General features: G+C 42.0%; 1 protein-coding gene and 1 long non-coding RNA gene across 2 annotated transcripts; both read left to right on the top strand.

The window, feature by feature from the left end:
• Positions 1–463: 463 nt before the first annotated feature.
• LOC138107205 (uncharacterized) lies at positions 464–12,173 on the top strand. Its single transcript, XR_011149315.1, has 4 exons — positions 464–721; positions 1,596–1,745; positions 9,874–9,946; positions 11,660–12,173. It is a non-coding gene; the product is annotated as an uncharacterized lncRNA (long non-coding RNA).
• A 4,155-nt stretch (positions 12,174–16,328) lies between these two features.
• On the top strand, positions 16,329–18,344 carry SAYSD1 (SAYSVFN motif domain containing 1). The gene is made up of 3 exons (XM_069009829.1): positions 16,329–16,490; positions 16,569–16,860; positions 17,024–18,344. Exons 1-3 carry the CDS (start codon positions 16,335–16,337, stop codon positions 17,269–17,271), a joined length of 696 nt encoding a protein of 231 aa, XP_068865930.1. The 5' UTR covers positions 16,329–16,334; the 3' UTR covers positions 17,272–18,344.
• The last annotated feature ends 203 nt before the right edge of the window (positions 18,345–18,547 follow it).

The raw sequence follows: 18,547 nt of genomic DNA on the forward strand, positions 1-18,547 counted from the left end.
AGCTGGTAGCTGAATGTTTGTCCTTCATGAGGAGCAGCCCACACACAGATCTTGGTGGCAGAGGGAAACCAGAGACTAAATGGAGAGGTGAGCAGATGAGGATCAGAAACTCCTGACAGGCAGGAAGCAAAGGGTTTCCTGAAGAAGGACCAAAGTTGAAGGAGACCCAACCAGCCTTAATCTGTCATGCTTCCTCCTTTCAAATCTGCTGCTTGCCACAGGAGTCTGGGCAACTATAATAACTTTTTTTTCCCCCACCCTGTACAAAACTGCCCCATGTGGTGGGTTCAGAAATGAATGATGAGCAAAGTCAGGAAACAAGAAGACTTGTCATAGGAGTCTGTGGAAAAAGAGCTCCTCACTGTGAAGTCAGTGGAAAAAACCAGAGGAGACGCCCCTCCCTCACACTGGCATAACATGCAACTCTGTGGAGTAACACACAAACCAAGGGAATCCTGCCATCTCTAGGGAAGGCTTAAGATGTTAAAATTCCTGTTTCCCTTGGCATGTGAGGAAATATTGTTTGTTAAGATGTTAAAATTCCTGTTTCCCTTGGCATGTGAGGAAATATTGTTTGTTGTTTTAAAACGAGTATTTCAGTAGCTGCAGCAGAAGAATTTACAAATCTCATGTACAATAATGAGGAGGGCAGTGTCTGTGCAAGTGACATCTATGAGAAAGAATCTGGAATGTTCAAATACGTCCTGTTTGCTGTAAAAATGTAAGTTTGATAGTGCAGTGCTCTTTACCATATATTGTAAATATTATTTAAATATATAAAATATATTTTTATATATGTAAATATATAATGTATCATTTATAATATATTTGGCTGTTTTGTTACTGATTCAGAATTTGGAAGCCTGTTGTCAGTAGAAATGACCCTTCTTCATTGGAGACGCCCTTTGTTCTCTAAGAAAAGGATTTTATGTTGTCAAGAAATTCTACTCAAGCAGAAGGGAAGTTGGTTTTTTTAACTCTTTTTCCTGTGCCAGGTGTCCTTGCTAACAGCTACACTGCAGTTTCTGCAGTGGTCTGGCTGCTTTGCTCCTTGGCACTGCCTGACATCCTGAGAAACTCTGGGCAGATCTGCCCAAAGGATTAGTCACTTCCAGTGTGAAAAAATGTTCAAGAACATACTCATAAATATTGCTCAGTACCATTTTGCAACAATATACATAAAGGAATTCTCTGGTTGCCATTATAATGTCCTACAACAAGCACTAGGCTGCTGCAGTGCAGTTGTTCATACTTACCTCTGGGGAAATTTTTATGGCCTGTGTTGCAAACTTCTCAAAATCCAAACCAGAAATTTCCATTTTTTGTTTAGTTTGGTCCCCAATGGCTTGCCTCGTTCTGTTTCCAAGGGTTTGGGGGTCCAGGGCCCCATTTCCCTCCGTTCAGAGATGGAACTCGAATGTGATGCACGTAGGACAGCTTGGTCTGTGTTTTTCCAGATGCCAGGAAGAACAGAAGTGTAATGCAGACTTGAGGGAGATGGGAGATGTACTGCTCTGACCCCTTCTACCTTTCCAGGGATTTGCAGAGGGGAGTGCTGACCTGGCTAAAGTTTTCTGCCCTACTTCTTCCTCTAGGCAAATTCCCTCCTCCACTCTTCTCCTATGATGAATTAGGGACAGATATCTGGGCTGCAGAGACTTTTATGGATAAATGTGGCTATCCTACATACTATTCCTCATCTTGCTATTTTCTTCTGACAACAATTTTTTTCTTCTTGACATCTGGTAAGTGCAGACTGAACTTTGGAAATCCTGTATAAAGAAGGAGCTCTGATTTTTTCCTTTTATCCTGCAAGGACAGCCTAGAATAGGGAAGTCTTTGGACTGACCACCCAGCTACAGAGAAGGAATATGGTAGATGGGAATATCACCAAAGCTGAGCAGGCAGAACTGAAAAGGCACAGCAGATTTCGTGATCTGAGGCAAGGGGGGAAAGGTTTGCAGGTAGGTGAATGCTCAAAGTAGGGGTCCTGAGAGCCCCAGAAAAACACTCCATGGCATCACATGTCCTAACCCCCTGAGAAACACCTATCTGAATCTTTTGAAATACTGGGTACAAGGGAAAACCTGCATCACTAAGGTAATAGACATTGCTCTATTGAGAATGTGGATTGAGAAAAATCTTCACTTCTTTTTATATTTCTATTTTAAGGGTTTTTTCCAAAATAACACATGGAAAAACTGAAGTTTTTGTTGCCAAATTCTGTCCCGATATGCACAAACATGACTTTCATTGACCATTTGAGGGACAGCTACGGGCTTCACTGAGTATGAAAGAAAACTGCATAGGCTTGGAGTAGAAATGATAAGTAACTATGAGGGATTTCAAGAAATTGGTTACCAAGTCAGAAGTACCTGATGAGCAAAAAAGGATGTGTTATCTCAAGGTTGGGGTGTGGAATAAATGAAGACACAGTAAAATATAAATCAGTAGGATCAACACAACATCACACAGCCAAAGAAATAGCAAAATACTGGGAAAAAATCAACAAAACCAGAGACGTCAGAAAGGCAACAAAAGGTATGAGAAAAAAAGGGTTGAAGATTGTGAAGTCAAAGTAGGACATTTATAATTATGTCAGGGACAAAAGGTCTGTCAGAGACTGCTTAAGCCAAGGGGAAGTTGTTCATGGATTCCCTAGATAGTGCTGGGAAACAGAGCAGTTCCTTCACCTCAGCATGCACCAGGAAGAAAAGGGAGAGACCTGCCAGAACCAAAACGACTGTTTTGTAGCCCAAAAATTGGAAAATTCCTGAACACTGTGTCTGCCCAGAACAGCTGACAGAAAAGTATAATGGCTCACCAGGGCTACCCCAGGGCAGCTGGAATCTTCCTTTACTCCCCCAAAAAGGCAAAGATGGGAAGCAACAACAGGAGGACTGGCAAGAGCCAACTAAAATATCTGTATTGTTCCAGCACAGTACAGGCCAGGGCAGCTCTTTCTTCCCTGTTTCCATACATCCTGCATGGTGTGTATGAGTTCTGGGATTTTGGGTTTTGTTTTGGCTTTTTTTAGTGTGTGTGTGTGTGTGTGTGTGTTTGATTTGGATTTAATTTTAGTCCTGCTTCTGCTTGCTCTCCTTACAGTCTCTCCTTTGTTTAGGATGTTTACCTGCTCTTACTAAGGCAGCACAGCATGCTCAGAAAATGCTGAACTTCATGCTCAGCCCCAGCATCCCCATTTGTTCAGGCTCTGTGTTTACCCAAAACCTCTGGGGCTCAAATAAACAAGGTGATATTATATTTATAAATAAAACTGTGCATGACTAACTCATGCATCTGATGGCAGAAAATAAGGTGACATTTGAGGTTGCAAAGCACAAAATGAAAAAGGTTAATGAAATTGCACGGGGCAAGAGAGTTTATTACTACTGCCTCTCCTGAACCATCATCCGTGAAGAACATGATAACAGAATACTCTGTTTAACCATGGAATAGGTATGGTTCAGCCATGCAAAAAGAAAACCTGTGGTTTTTCTGCTTGTGCACAAGCCCTGGTTTGGGGAAAGCACTGGTAGGCACCACACAGAGGCAGTCATTAGCTGTGCTGGGGATGCTGCAGTCACCAGACCTCTCTTGATGGTGGAGGTAAAGCAAAGGCATTAAAGCTTCCATTAGCATGACATCTACAGCACAAGCTTCTGCTCACTGAATACCCTCTCTCTGACCCTGAAGGATGCTAAATCTGTAAGATACTTAATTGTATGACTTACTGAGAATGTCCACTTTATTTCATAACTGAGCTGGTCTAACTTTAGTTTCTGATTATTAACTCTTCAGTGAGCAAGGCCAATCTCAGAAGAAAGGGACTTCTATGATTTCTGAACATCTTTTCCCTGGAAATTAAATCAAGATTCTTCAAGTCTTGCAATCTCAATTGCTGCTCTTTGACACTTGTTTGGCAATTGAGAAGGGCAGGATTCAAAACAGCATCTTAGAGGTGAAAGGCTACATATCCTGTTAGTGGGAAAAATCATCTACAAAAGCAATGGTATTTGTCAAGAGCCTAGAGAAGATCTGACATCAGGAAAAGCCTTTGTGAAGTCCAGCACAGTAACAGAAATGTATTCACCTTGATTTAAATCATTCTTTTTACTGTGAAATCTAAAAATGGAGCAAAACAGTGTTATAACTTAAATGCAGGAACTGTGACAAATAACAGTTTATATGAGGAAATGGAAGTGCCACAGGGATTGGGTTCCAGGGCAAACTTGTCTTGTGGAAAGGATATGAAGTTAAGTAATGGTCAAATAAACCAGGGCTTTTGTATTGTTTTTTGTTTTGTTTTCAATATTGCTTAAAAAAAAAAAAAAGATAGTGGCAAAAAGGAGAGCAGAAGTAAAGGTCTGACATTCAAGAAATGCGTGCTTGTGGTTAATATACCAAAGAAATTGCTGAACAGTTTATCCCTGTGGAATTATTTTCTCAAAGATATTCTTAAGATGAGGAAAATATGTGAATTATTGATTACTTTGCCTCTGAATCAAACCTGGAGGAATGCAGGAATGAAAAGCTAATATAAGTGATCCTGTATGATAGGGGACATTTTCTGAATTTTTGCTCTTAAACCATTTCACTTTTAATAGTTACTGGGTTTGTTCTGATTTTTTTGTTTATTTTTCTTTCCTTGCTCTGCTTTTCTCTTGCAGAACAATAAGAACTCAACTAAATTGCACTCTGGTGAGGATTTCTCCAAAGAAATCTGAACTGTTGTAGTTTAAATGCTGAGGAGCTGGAGAAGAAAAGCAAAATGCACCTTTTCCAGTGATACTCAATTGGTACCAAATGACTCCAAAGTCATCGTCCCACTGTTTTTATTAGGCTCCAGCACTGGGGAAGTTGTATATTCACAAGAGGTCAGGCAATTTGCCGGACTTGCTGTGTTTACTCTGAAATCATGGCCATCCTGCTCTAGTGAACAAAGATGGTTAGAAGTTCCTGGAGCAATTTTCCAAATAAAAGATGCTTTTTTTGCAACCAGAACAAATTGCAAGAATGTTTCAGCAGAAAACATTCCTTCTACTGTGGTAATTTTGATTCCCGTGCGGCCAGAGACCTGCAAATAAGGAGAGGCTTTTTAGGCACAGACTGTGTCACTGTGCCCCATGAGGTCACCAAGTAGAACTAAAGTAGAGGCACCTAATCCTAAACCTAGCCCTACCAAAAACCTTAACCCAACCAGAAACATAACCCCAAATTTAAAACAACCCTAACACTAAACACCAAAAGTAACCCTAACCATAAACCAAACCCCAACACTATCAATACCACTACTGCTAATCAAAACCCTAACCCTAATTCTAACCCTGATTCTAACCCTAATTCTAACCCTCACCCTAATCCAACCACAAACACAACCATAATCCTAACCCTAACACTACCCTAACCCTAAACATAAATCTAACCCTAACCCCAACCGCAACATAGAGGTCCCTAACCCTAAACCAAATCCTAATCCTATCCCTAACCTAACCCTAAGCCTAACCCTAAAAAGAGAGAAAAATTGTTCTGGTAAAGCTGCCCATTGAAATCAAGGCTTGCCTTGAATCAAGCAGAGCTATGATTTGAATGAGAGATTTTTCTTTATTTTCTTTTCTGTCCTATGTAAATGCTCCTATTATTTTAAGTAATTTCTTTTGCTCTTTTTTTTCATCAGAAATAATCTCATCTTCCATTTAAAAAATACTGAGTTTGTCCCTATATAGAAAAGGAAAACTTCTACAAGATTAGAAGTTTCATATTTTTTAACTAAGCTTTAGTGCTAGTTGTGTTACAGATGTGGACCAGAAAGAGATCCATATTTGGGTCTTCAAGCTTCTACCTGAACCTTCATCCCAACAGGTAGCTCAGTTAATTTATTAAATGCAGGTATTTTTAAATGAAAGAATAATGTCATCAGCATGACATGAACTGCCATTACCTTGCTCCCCTCTTTGACCTCTAGCACTTTCCCTAGGGATGCCTTTACTATATGTAGCATATCCTGAAGAAATGACCTGAACATGGAAACTTCCACACATTTGACAACGTGTACAGCAACGCACCAGGACATTCCTTTGCAGGTTTTGGGAGTGCGTTCAAGGAAAAAATCCTCAAGAACTCCCTACTACCTATTTTGTGGTTTCAACAAAGCAACTTGCCTTCCTTACATCTTCTTAAAGCTCGAGAAGGATTTACTCTTTAGCAAGCTCGTAGCTTCGGATCTGTGCAACAGAAGGTCCCCATGGTTTTCCCGCACCTGCCCAGCATCAGCAGCAGCCTGACTCCGGCTCTGCCCTGCAGATTCCCGGGAAAAGGATGGGGGAGCCCTGCAAACCCCTCCGCTCCCAACAACGCCTTTTTGCTACCACCTAGTGGGCATGAAGAGCCTGAGAACACACCCTCGTACAGAGGCCGATGTCAGGAACAGGGAAAGAACGGGCAGAACTGCGTACAGAAATCTCCCGATTTCGATTTGCTGCTCCAGGGCCCTGAGCCTGCATTAACACAGTTACAATGGATGAAGCACCAAGCGCTGTCAGGTGGGAGCGGCCTCGGAAGCCTCATGGCCTCGCTAAATGCTGAGGAGGGGACGGGAGGACCAAGGCGGTGTGGCCAGGGAACCTGGATTTCATTTTTCTTCAATCAGCCAAGACTGGAGAACAAGAAAACAGCAACAGGAAAAGGAACTTCACTCCCTTGTGAAGTGAGGCTGAGATGGTAATATGGCAACTAGAAACAGACCCAGATTGTGATGTCTGGAGATAGGGCACAGGTTCATTTGGCTGTCAAGCCTACAGGTAGCGATGCACAGTAAATAGAACTGTAGTGCAGAAGCCATTCTGTTCAATCTCCTAGGAATATTTCCCAGAATTAAACACAGACACTGAACTCAGCCAACCATATGAGCCTTAGCATTAGGCCTGTACATTCCACGAGGAATACTTGCTAATGTATGTATGGGTATGCAGCGCTAGTGATTTTTAGGTACCAGCTGATGCCTACTGAGAACCTGGTCAGTTCTGTCCTGTTGATTCCCCATTGCTTTTGTTGGTTTACTGCATGTTAACAAATCTGGGAAATGACAAAGAGCAAAAGCAATGCCGGGATAATTATGTGTTTGTTCTCCCAGTATAAATCCTAGTATTTCATGTACACTATCCATATTTACACTGCATTTCTCTCCTGAAAATCACTTTTGTTCAAGAACATGAATGAGTACTAACACCCAATGTTTTAAAACCATGGCCAGCAGAACAGCTTTTTTTAATGCATACAGAATCTTTCCTAGCACTTCAATTTAAAATGTTGATATTAAAGAAAAAGGACAGAATCCTCTGAAAAGAAAAAACAGGAGTTGGAAAACCTGAAACTGAACTCTGAAATCCATTTAATGAGACAGACCTTAAATATAAAGGAAGAATTCATCTATTTTCACATGAAGTTTAAAAGTAAAGGATTTTCTTGGTATTGGTCCAGAGCTGCATCGGTCCAGTATCCCACAGCCTGGAGACATACATGCTTTTGTGCAAATCACAATATTATAAATCTAATATATTTCACTCTCTTCATGAGTGTGAAGGAATTAAAAGGAACTATCAGATCAGGTCTACAGCAAATAAGTTGACTTCCATAAATAACACAGATAATGTTCCTGTGAATTTACATTTATTTTAGAACTTACTTAACTCAGAATCAAAACCAAAACCGTATGTCCATCACAGAAGGGAAGCAGGAATTAGAGAGAGAGAGAGTATATATTCATTTAATGTAATTCAAATTGTATCTCAGTCGCTAATCGTGGAAATAAATCCCTTCAGGCCTCTGTAGTCAATCCACAGCTACATCCTTGGGAGCTCAGTGTCAGAATCGCCTGTGTCTGCAGCAAGGAAAAGGGAGATGTAATCCCAATTGTGCAGCTCCCCAGTGTCAGATGTATGAATTAAAGAAGTGAAGATTAAATTAAACCTGTTTGGCTCTTTGGCTCATCAGTCAGAGAGTGGGTTTTAGAAAACATATGTTGAAATTCAGTGTGTATGTGATAAAAAACGTTTATTGAAAGAAAAGTTGTATTTTGAAAGGTGAATCTTATCTCACATAAGCAGAAGTCATAGATTTAAAATTTCCATTCCTTTTAGATCCCAAAAGAGAAACTAGTCTGAATTGCAGAATATAACAGTCATTTACAAAGGAACAAAACAGAAATAAATCACAAGGCAGTCACAATCTTCCTAACATGAAATAAAAATTATGAACCAAAGATTCTGTCAGCTTTTTCCCAGGCAAGCTAAAACCAGTGAGATTAACAGAGAAATCTTTAAGGTAATCATCTAAAATGACAGCAGAGGGTGCTGTCATTTCTCCTTCGGCTCATGGTGTCATGAGTGAATCTGCAGCTCTCTTGCCCCGAGCTGATAATCTGAGGAATTTAAAAAAAAAAAAAACCAACACACTAGATTTTGAAATTCAGAGGAATTTTTCCAGAAGGGAGTTAGAGACCATGAATGGAGGAAGAAAATATACACTGGTACGGATTTAAGGCCAGAATTCGACTTCAAAATGTGAAGGCTCTGCCACAAGTACTTTGATTGTAAAAAAAACCAAAAATGTAAATATTGTTTGCTCCTGTCTGTTTATATCTTCTTTAGAAACATAAATGTTAGACCTTTTAATCTGTAAATATTTCTCCCTCATTAATTCATGCCTTATCTGCTACATATTGTTGTCATTACTGGACTGCTCAAACATAAAAGATAGGATAATATTGTCAAATGTTTGCAATGTCCTGCCTATGAAAGCCACTTAGTCATCCTTTGGAAGAGCTGACAAAAGAATGTACTGCATCCTTTCCTTCCCTCCGAGATAAAGAAATGATCTAGAAATGATCCTCAGTCTTTTCTGCCATCTGAAATCTCTACTTAGCCAGTACACACAAAGCATGGTTTTCTTGGGCTTGATTTTTTTTCCCTTCCTTTCATAGCTTGGTTGCTCAGATCATGGCCTATGAGGCCACAATCAGGAGAAATACTGAAACTCAGGTCAAGTTTGACTGCAGAGAGAACCCAGGCAGGAGGTTACACACTGAACTTGCTGCAGTGCTGAGTGTCCCTTAGGGTCAGCACAAAAATGCCAAAACACAGTTTATGGTTTCTAAACCTACCAGAGGCAGGATGAACACTCCACATTCTCTTACTGTGCTGGAACAGTCAGACCCAGTTCTGAGCTTTACTTGCCATAAATTCAGAGACTCAGCCCCATTCCAGGTTGTCTTTACAATCTAATATATAAGAAGCAATCTTGCTTAGGTATTAATTGTCCTCCTCATGCAATTTATATTCTTTTAGAAGGCATAAGGTACAAGATTGGTGAGGCATGCTTACAGTATAATGAATAGAATAAATTGGCTAGGCTTGTCATGGTTAAAAAAAATATGTGGCAAAGTTTTTGTGGTTGTGTCAGTTTATTTTTAAGGCAAGTAACACAAAGATCTTTTGTATGAGGCCCACAGGTCTCATGAAGCAGAGAGCAAGGTATGAGCTCAGTTTGGTCCATCAGGAGATGTAATCCCAACCCCAGTGTAGTCCTGGCAAAGTCCTCACTGACTTCAGTGAGGTCAGGTTTTAACACCACAGGGTCACATCATTTCAGGAAAACTGAGGATCTGGTTTGGTGTCTCTGTTTCAGACCCACCAGAGTCTCTCCAGCCTCACCTCTGCTATTCTCACATGAGTTCCCTTGTTCTTATCTCCTACCTGTGTTCCTCTAGTCCCACATACTGGGCTTTACACCTGGGATATTGTATCTTGGAGGAGAGGCTGAGGAGGCTGTTGCTGAGTCTCTGCTTGATGTGGTGCTTCATATGTGTTTTTTCAGGTCTCACAATCAGACCCAAGCCAGGAAAGTAAGTTCAAGACAAAGGATTTTCCACTTTTTGAGGATGTCAGAGGTAGGCTTTATGTATTGGATTCTGGAGTATTGAACTTGTGATACTTTTGCAAGTCAGGGCTGGCAGTGTGTTTAAATCAAAGATTTATTAATCTGTTCCAATAGACAAGTTTCTTTTTAATAGCTTTCAGCAGTTAGCAAAAGCTGTATGTCTGCAAGTCTCTTGTGGATTCAAGACTTTCTTACATCTTTCTTCTCTTCACATTTTGTTTTATATAGGTTTTTCTTCCAGATCTTTATTCCATTTATTAGAACAAATACTGGCATGAAAAATACTCTCTCTGTGAATTATATCCTATTAAGTTTAACTTAAAAAGCAAGGAACTCTGATTACAAAAGAGTTCTAAACCACTATTGCACTTTTCACACTGGTTGTATCCATTTCAGTTCCTGTGTTTTCTTTACAATCATGAAGATAAATTTGTCGGTATTTTCTTAATAAATTAAAAGTCATCATTTGGGGGTAAGATCCAAAACAGCACATAATCACCTAGAGCAGAGCTGAAATTTAATTTGACCCTTACACACAGATTAGTTGCAGTCTGGACTCTGACTCAATTCAAAAATACAGTTATTAGATGTGACATAAATAGTGCAGGTACAGTCACCTAAACAGGAGTGAGGGGTTGTGGAATTTAGATTGCATGGTTGCAGTCCAAGACAGCCACACACAAAATCTTTGCTCTAGGGATAAGACACTCTTTGTTCTTGGGTGCTTCTGTGTGTCTACAGATGTGCTGCCATACTAACTGAGCAGAGCATCCTCATGACCTATTTTCTATGAAATTAATTAGGGATTCTCAAACCACTCGTCCCTAGGGGTGGTAAATTGCTCTGGTACATGGCAAAGATATCTGATAGCTCTGGATTCAGCACAGAGCATTAAAAAATAATCACCACTTCCATCAGAAAATGAATGAGTGCTTGGGGAACTTTGTACTTGTGGTGATGCCCACACTTTGTATGATGTATCACAGCAGGACCATTTCCTCCATGAACACCATGTTTTTCACAGGTGGTTCTGATGATGCCCCAGCCTTGACTTATTACATGGGTGGGATAAAAAGCTTACTGCTCCTGCCTTTCTCTCAGGATTCTCAAACCCATAAAAATTCTTTCCATAACTGGAGGAGGAATTTAGGGATTAAGTTCATTACCAGTGTACCCATTTTTTATTTGTGTGTGCCATCCACTAACTTTCAGTGGTGAGCCCCAACACAACCTTTGTGTATTACTGAAGGCAGCTTGGAGCTCAAAACTTCTGTTGCAAATGACAATCAGTTATTTTTACTATCCTGTATCAGTTTGGAAAGAAGCAGGTGGTGTATCATATATTGAAATGTCAATTTGGAAAAGCATTTTCCTAGGTCATGCTGAAAGGCTCATTCTCTTGGTGGACTGCCCAGTTTATTCCTGTCATTGAAAATATTAGAGAAGGCCTTATCCCTAAAGTTTGTCATCTGTCAGCTCTGATCTGACTGAACAGCTTCACTCCTGGTGATAAACACCATAAATATTCCAAAATCCAGTGTAGGTGTTAGGGCTAAAAGGCGATAATGAGGAGGAGAGATTTCCAAAAAGAGTAAACTGATAATATTTCCATACAATCCAACAGCTTGCCAGAAGTAATAGTTTGAACTTCTGTTCTACAGATTATGTGGAGATATACATAATCAACTACTTTATTCTAAATAAGCTCATTTCTTTCATTTAGAGCCCAGGAGGAAGAGGAATGCCATGATATCTCCCTCCTTCATCTTGTAATCTGCTGAATAATTTGTGGTAATTCAGAAATAGCTCCAAGCCCTTATACCTGGTATTCCTATCTCAGGGGTGCAGTTGAAGTCTGGCCCCTATCTGAACTGTTTATAGGGAAATGATATTTATCAGCAAGAGCCCGAGGTTCCAACCAGCTGGCTGGAATGCACTCTGAAAACTGCAATGATACAGCAGCTTCTGGATGATGGTTTGTCCTACCATACAGGGCAGAGGCTTGAAGGCATGAGAAGAGGTTGTTGCAACACCTGTCTGGGCATTCTGCTCCTTTAACAATGAAATCCATCAGTGTTCTTCTGCCTCTTGTGTTTTTGTGGAAGTGGATGTGTAAAACTGGCAGCCAGTGTGAGCATTAATGTTTAAAGTGCATTCTCAACGAAAGGCTTCTGAAGACTGTGTATGTGTGTAAGAATTTTCTATATTTCAAACTGGACTGGATTAAAGGAAATAGATGTGGAACCAGAACTCAGATCTACAATTGGTTTTAAGATCTTGTCTGACATTCTTTTCACTTCATTTTTGCTGTCTGGGGAAATGCTATTACAGCAACCAGGTACAGACTGTTGTGGCTAAGTGTATACAAACCTAGAATAAAAAATATTCACTCCAAGCCTAAAGAGCTTGTACAAAAGTACAAAAGTACTTTGACAATTAAGTTACAAAGAGGTTTTTTTCCAAAAAAAAGTTTGAGAAGAGAAGACTGATTAAACCCAGCATAATGTTGACAGACAGGAAAGACAAATCAGGCTTCTTTTCACTTAAGTTATGAGGAATATCAAGTGGCAAATGCCTTTTTTCCCACCCTAGCTATATGACAAAAGTCAAAAGGCAGTATTCTGAATTTCAGATGTTTTAAAACAGTTTTCAAAACTTTGACTTTGGAATCAGATCAAAGTTATGAACATGGCAAAACAATCCCATCTAGAGGGCTCATTGGGTGTTATCTTCCAAAATAGCTCATCTTGCTTTCCTGTTACAATGACTTCAGTAAGTATCTGACATTTACTGCTGACTTTGAACTAGTGAGGGATTCTTTTCTCTGTTTTCCCTCAAACGGAAGTTTCTCATTAAATGAAGAGGAACATTTCAGAGTTGTGACAGAAATATTAATAACTCTCCTTTGTCCAATTTGAAATATGTTTCAATATAGAGCCCTTCAGCATATAAAGCAGAAACGTAAGTGCTAGTGTCTCAGAACCTTTTAGCATGCACTGCTGAATACACAAATGCACACGTTTCAAAACCACCCAGACATGAAAATTTGCAATTCAGAAGCTAAATGAGTTCAATAAAAAGACAGAAAAAATTTTCTTTATGTCTAATGGCAAAGTATCCTGATGCTGCTATTTTAGGAAGGAAAATTAATGACCTTTTTTAACAAAGGAAGCAGCTCTTCTCTGTAGTTTAGAACTGATTAGTAAACGGATATGCAGAAAGCTCTCTATGGAATTAGACAAATATGAATCTGTGCACTTCAATCTATTTTATACATGTTCTGCAAGACCTCAACAACTAGAGCTAATGCTCCCTCAGCTCCATTGAACTAATTAAGCTAGGTCATTATACTAATAATGGGTTGCCCTTCTGTCTGCATTTATGGCACTTAGCAAGTCAGTGTGAGTGTGAACGCTTATCTCATGAAGAAGAGAGCTCGTGACAATGAATTAGATTAATCCATCAAGAGAATTAATGTGACTTGATTACTGTTGATATCTGAAAAAGCTGGCATACATGAACAGGTATCTGCAGCTGAAGGAAGCAAGCAACAACACTCCAAACCACTGGGCAAGGCCCGAGCCTCTACTATTGAGCAAGGACACTTGTCTGACACCAAGACCTGGTGACAAGCCAGGTACATGCAAAGGGTGCCACAGGATCTGAATGTTGTTATCAATGCTTAGGTTAACTCAGCTGGGTTGGCATTTTGCCACAAATACTTCTAATGCCATCTGTCATGTAAAAATACTTCATCTAATTGGTTTCCACTTCTCTTCCTTCCTTAAGGGGCATGAAAGAGTGGACATGTTTGAAAATTAATTAGGAAAAACTCTGCAGTGACCACCCCAAAAATATAAAATCAACTGTACTTTGGGCATGGCTTTGACAGCTTTCTTGTTCTGTCAATTCTTTCACCTCCTTCAGTTCTCTTGCTGATAGAGTGCCATAGACAAAGTTCCTAACGGCTTGGAACCTTAGCTCCTTAAGCTGATGATACTTGGCTGAGAACAGAATGCAATGATTCTTCTCTGTCATAAATATTAAAAAACAACAAAAAGTTTATTGCTGGGATGGAGGAAAAGGTTTCAAAATCGCTGAAGTGGAAATTTATAAAGAACAAAGGTTTTCTTCTTGGCAGAGAGAAATACACATGTGAGCGTATTATGATTATGATTTACTAAGAAACAAATTAAAAAAAAAAATTTTAAGGTGATCTTAATGCTGCCTCCTAAAAGTCGAAGGGCAGTTCCAGAACTTCCTTTATAAAGAATGCAGCTTTAGAGATCTATCCATAGCACCCAACATTTTTGATTAATCATTGGCTGCGGCACAAGGGGAGAAAGACTTGACTCATAGTCTCACACCTACAAACTCACTACATTAAATTTGTTTTTCTCATAGATAGAGAAAGGCATGAAGTGATTCAAGTCCCATAGATGTGTTCTTCAGCCTCTCCATGTCCCCGCTGCCCTCCCAACCACAGGCTGAGGATCCAAAGATTAAGCTTGGTGAACTGCCAAGAACTTTTGTAGGCACTGGAGTAGGGAACAAATTGTTCATATGGTTTGTTAAACAAACAAACAAACAAAATGAAATGTCTATACAAAAGCTGTTTGTTTTAAACACGATATATCAAACTACTTTAAGATTTTATGGATACAAATTTGTTTAGGTATTTATCTGCAGTGTAACACTCACAGATGAAGTTACTGGAGTGCTCTTAAGCTTCAAAGGCATGATGCATGGCACTCTTCTATGTGTTTCCTAACAATACATGGCAATATAGGTAGCCCTATAAAATAGCCATAAAATAGCTGTTTGGATGCATAATAGCAAACACATACTAAACCTGGGAAATCTTGAGTAAAATCTGACAACATGGGAATCGCTGGGTGCAGCTTGCAAAGGTGATATTTTACATATTAGTCACATATACTATTAGTTTGACTAATGAAGTCTACAGAGCTGTTTCCATGAAAAGCAGAACAACAAGAAGAAAAAAAAATCTAAATAAAATAATGTCCTGTGCAGGCTATCTTAAAACATTTTTGACTGTTATTTCAAAATCAAATTTCCACAAATAAAGAGAAAAATTTTATTCATTGCGGCACTCTCTGCAGAGTCGGGAGGTTAAAAGAAAGTCATTTTGTAACCAAGCATAAAATAGGCATTGGAAAAATGATTTAGCTGGGAAAAACCACATTTTTTTCCACATTAAGATAACTTAAGAACACCCAAATTGATTTTTATTAGACTTCTCATATTCACTTCTGAGCTGACACATGCATGAGACATTCAGCCCCAAAGGTCACTTCTGAGAAGGCTGTAAGTAACTGGAAACAGCACTGCAGGATGAAATGATGGTTCATTGCTGACTCTTACTGCTGGAGAGTGATAGATATTTTACTCCTGAGGCTAAGAGACAGAATCCGTAAATAAATTTTTATTTCTTGGCAGTGCTGATAGCTGAAACATGATGTGATAGAGCTAGTTTTCCCAATTTTATTATTTGATTTAAAGCAAATGTGGGATGGATGCTGGCAAGGCCCGTGGGCCTGTGTTGGAGGGAGCCCACCACAGGCTTTTCTGCAGGGCCAGCAGAGGATGGCACAGGGCGAGCCCTGGCTCCTGGCACCACATGATGAATGGCCAAGCCCAGTGCGGTGCCCTCCTCCTCCTGCACGCTGCCCTGCCCCAGCTGCCCAGCACTCTGCTAAAACCTCTGCTCGAAAGCCCAATGCAAATGCTGCTGGTCAGCCTGGCTATGAACACCTCATTCCCCGGCCCCAGGCTTTGGTCACTCCACGCTTTATTTTCTCCCTCTCCTCTTCTCTTTGGTGCCAACATTAGCCACTAGGATTGTTTAGCCCAGAGAAGAGGAGGCTTGGGGGAGGTTGTAGCCAGGTAGTGGTCAGCCTATTCTCCCAGGCAGCTGGCGACAGGACAAGAGTATGCAGCCTCAGACTGTGCCAGAGGTTTAGGTTGGATGGTTGGAGGAATTTCTTCACAGAAGGGCTCACTGGACATTGGAATGGCCTGCCCAGGGAGGTGGTGGAGTCACCATCTCTGGAGGTGTTCAGTAAATGACTGGACATGGCATTTAATGCCATAATCTATTTGACAATTTGGATGTTTCGTCAAGGCCGGACTGCAATTCAGACGCCTTTTCCAACCTGATTAGTTGTGTGGAAACAAAACACGAGAGGCCTCTGGTGAATTACAGCTTTTCTCCAGAGGGAATCGCCGGCTCCGCTCTCCATCCCGGACGGCGAGGATGGGTCGGCCGCCTGCTTTGGCTCCCCACGGCGGGACCCCAGCCCCGCTCCCAGTTCCCCGTTCCCCGGCCCCGCCTCCTCCCCGCGCCCTCACGGGCCTTGCGCAGGCGCGGCTCGGCCATGGCGGCGGCCGTGGAGCGCCGCCTCGCCCAGTTCCGCGCCGCCCGCGGCAGCGCTGCCGCCGCTCCGCGCCCCGCCGAGCCGCCGGGAAAGGCCGCGGCTCCGGAGGCCGCCGAGGGACCGCGGGCAGCCGCGGTGGGCCCGGGCGGCGCTCAGGTGAGCGCCGAGGCGGGCGGGGCGGGGGCTGCGGCGGCCGGCCGGTGCCTGACGCCGCGTCTCCTGCTGCCTCCGCAGGTCCGTCCCGGCGCGGCGGCGGCGGCTCCGCTGTGGGCGCGGCCGCTGCTGCTGAAGGTGCTGCTGTGGGCCGTGCTGCTGGCGCTGTTCGCGGAGCTGGAGCTCGGGCTGCCCTACTTTGTCCTCTCCCTGCTCTACTGGATGTACGCCGGCACCCGCGGCCCCGCCGAGCGGCGGCCCGGCGAGCTCAGCGCCTACTCCGTCTTCAACCCCGGCTGCGCCGCTATCGCCGGGACGCTGACGGCCGAGCAGCTGGAGCGGGAGCTGCACTACCGGCCCGCCGCGGGCAGGTAGCGCCCGGCGCGGCGGGGACTGCGCTGTGCTGGGCCGGGACAGCCGCCGCACCGGGCCGGACCCGCTGCCGCCGCGCCGAGGAAGGGCCGGGGCTTGGGGGGAGGAAAGGGGGTCTGTTCCTATGCAAAAAACCGCCTGAGCCTCACTGCTGGCCCCGCGCCCTCCGCCGGTCCCGAATAAAGCCGTAGTAAAGCCTGCGCTCTGGTCTCGTTTCCTGGGGCCGGGCAGCTGTTGCGGCCGCTGTGGAGCAGCGCCGAGAGGCACGGACTTGTCACAGCTGCGGCTGCCAGCGTGTCAGCTGGAGCTCCCCAGAGCTCTGCCACCGGTCACGGAGCGGCTGGTGTTCGACACCTGCAGCAGAAGGGCCCGCTGCTGCTCTCCCCTGCAGCGGCTGGAACCCTCGTTCTGAAGAAGAGACATGAAGCAATAACCATATACGGAAAATAGGCTGCTGCTTGGGGGTGCAGTGGTGTCTTGCATCTAACCCAAACGTCTCCTTGTAATTTTGCTTCATATTACAGTTTTCACAATTTGTAAGCCAAAAAAGACTTATTCATGGCAGGTGTACTTGTATGATCTACTGCTGTTTTTAATAGGTACATCACTGCATTAAGCCAGACCTGCCCAGCAAAGTGGTAGCCACCACTGCTCAAAGGATGCAAAAAACACGTGGATGTGGCACTTGAGAACATATTTTAGTGTTGAACATGGTGGTGATGCTATACAGACAGTTGGACTTGATGATCTTAAAGGTCTTTTCAAGCCATAACAAATTTTATGATCCTATGAAATCATTAAGTCATCATTTTGAAGAGAAACTGCTAGAACTCATGTCTCTGAGGACAGTGTTGAGAAGAAAAGTCACAAATTGGTCTTTCAAATACTGTTCCATTATGTCTTTTCTAATTTAACAGTTAAACACATTGTTAAGGCATTATTCACCACAAATTTCATCATTTGTTGTAGAAACGAAAGTGGCACTTTGAATTTAACTGGACTAGTAAGAGAGTAATAGATTAAAGCACATACAGTATGTTAACACTGCTAAGGCACCTCTCAGTAGCTCCCCACAGCACTCTCACAGTTTCTATTGTGGGCTGTTGTAAAAATTCCAAATGCTGTTATTTAAAGGCAAACAAAGAATTTTGTCATTTGCACATATTCTGTCATCCTCCAGTAAAAACCCCTCAGAGTTTTCACTGTTCTACTGATTTCCTTTTGACTTTTTAACATGCTGCATTTTGGATTTTATTAACGAAGGCTCAGCAAGGTCGAAGGCCTCTTGGTAGTGGACACAGACTTGCACATACAAAGCTTTGTTTCCTTGGAAGAACCACGGACTGTGAATCTTTCCATTCTTAAAAAATATTCTAATTACAGGGTAAGAAGAAGTCAGATGATACTCAAAACACCTGTAAGCAATGGAATTCTGTGAGTTGAAACTTTATTCACGACAATAAAAATAAACATCAGCATAATGTTTATGGGGAGTTGATAATCTGACATCTTGTACAGTTCAATTCTGTGGGTATTTTTTAAAACAAGGAAATACATGCAAATAAATATTAAATATAAGGTAAGATCCATGAAATTATAAAAATTCATAGCAGCAATGCTGGAAATAAAGTTTTCACTAACTATAAACTCTAGTCGCATTATGTCCAGGTGGATTTACAGCCTCTTGT

Source organism: Aphelocoma coerulescens, chromosome 3, assembly GCF_041296385.1.
Source record: "Aphelocoma coerulescens isolate FSJ_1873_10779 chromosome 3, UR_Acoe_1.0, whole genome shotgun sequence".
In the NCBI taxonomy this organism is placed as follows: domain Eukaryota; kingdom Metazoa; phylum Chordata; class Aves; order Passeriformes; family Corvidae; genus Aphelocoma; species Aphelocoma coerulescens.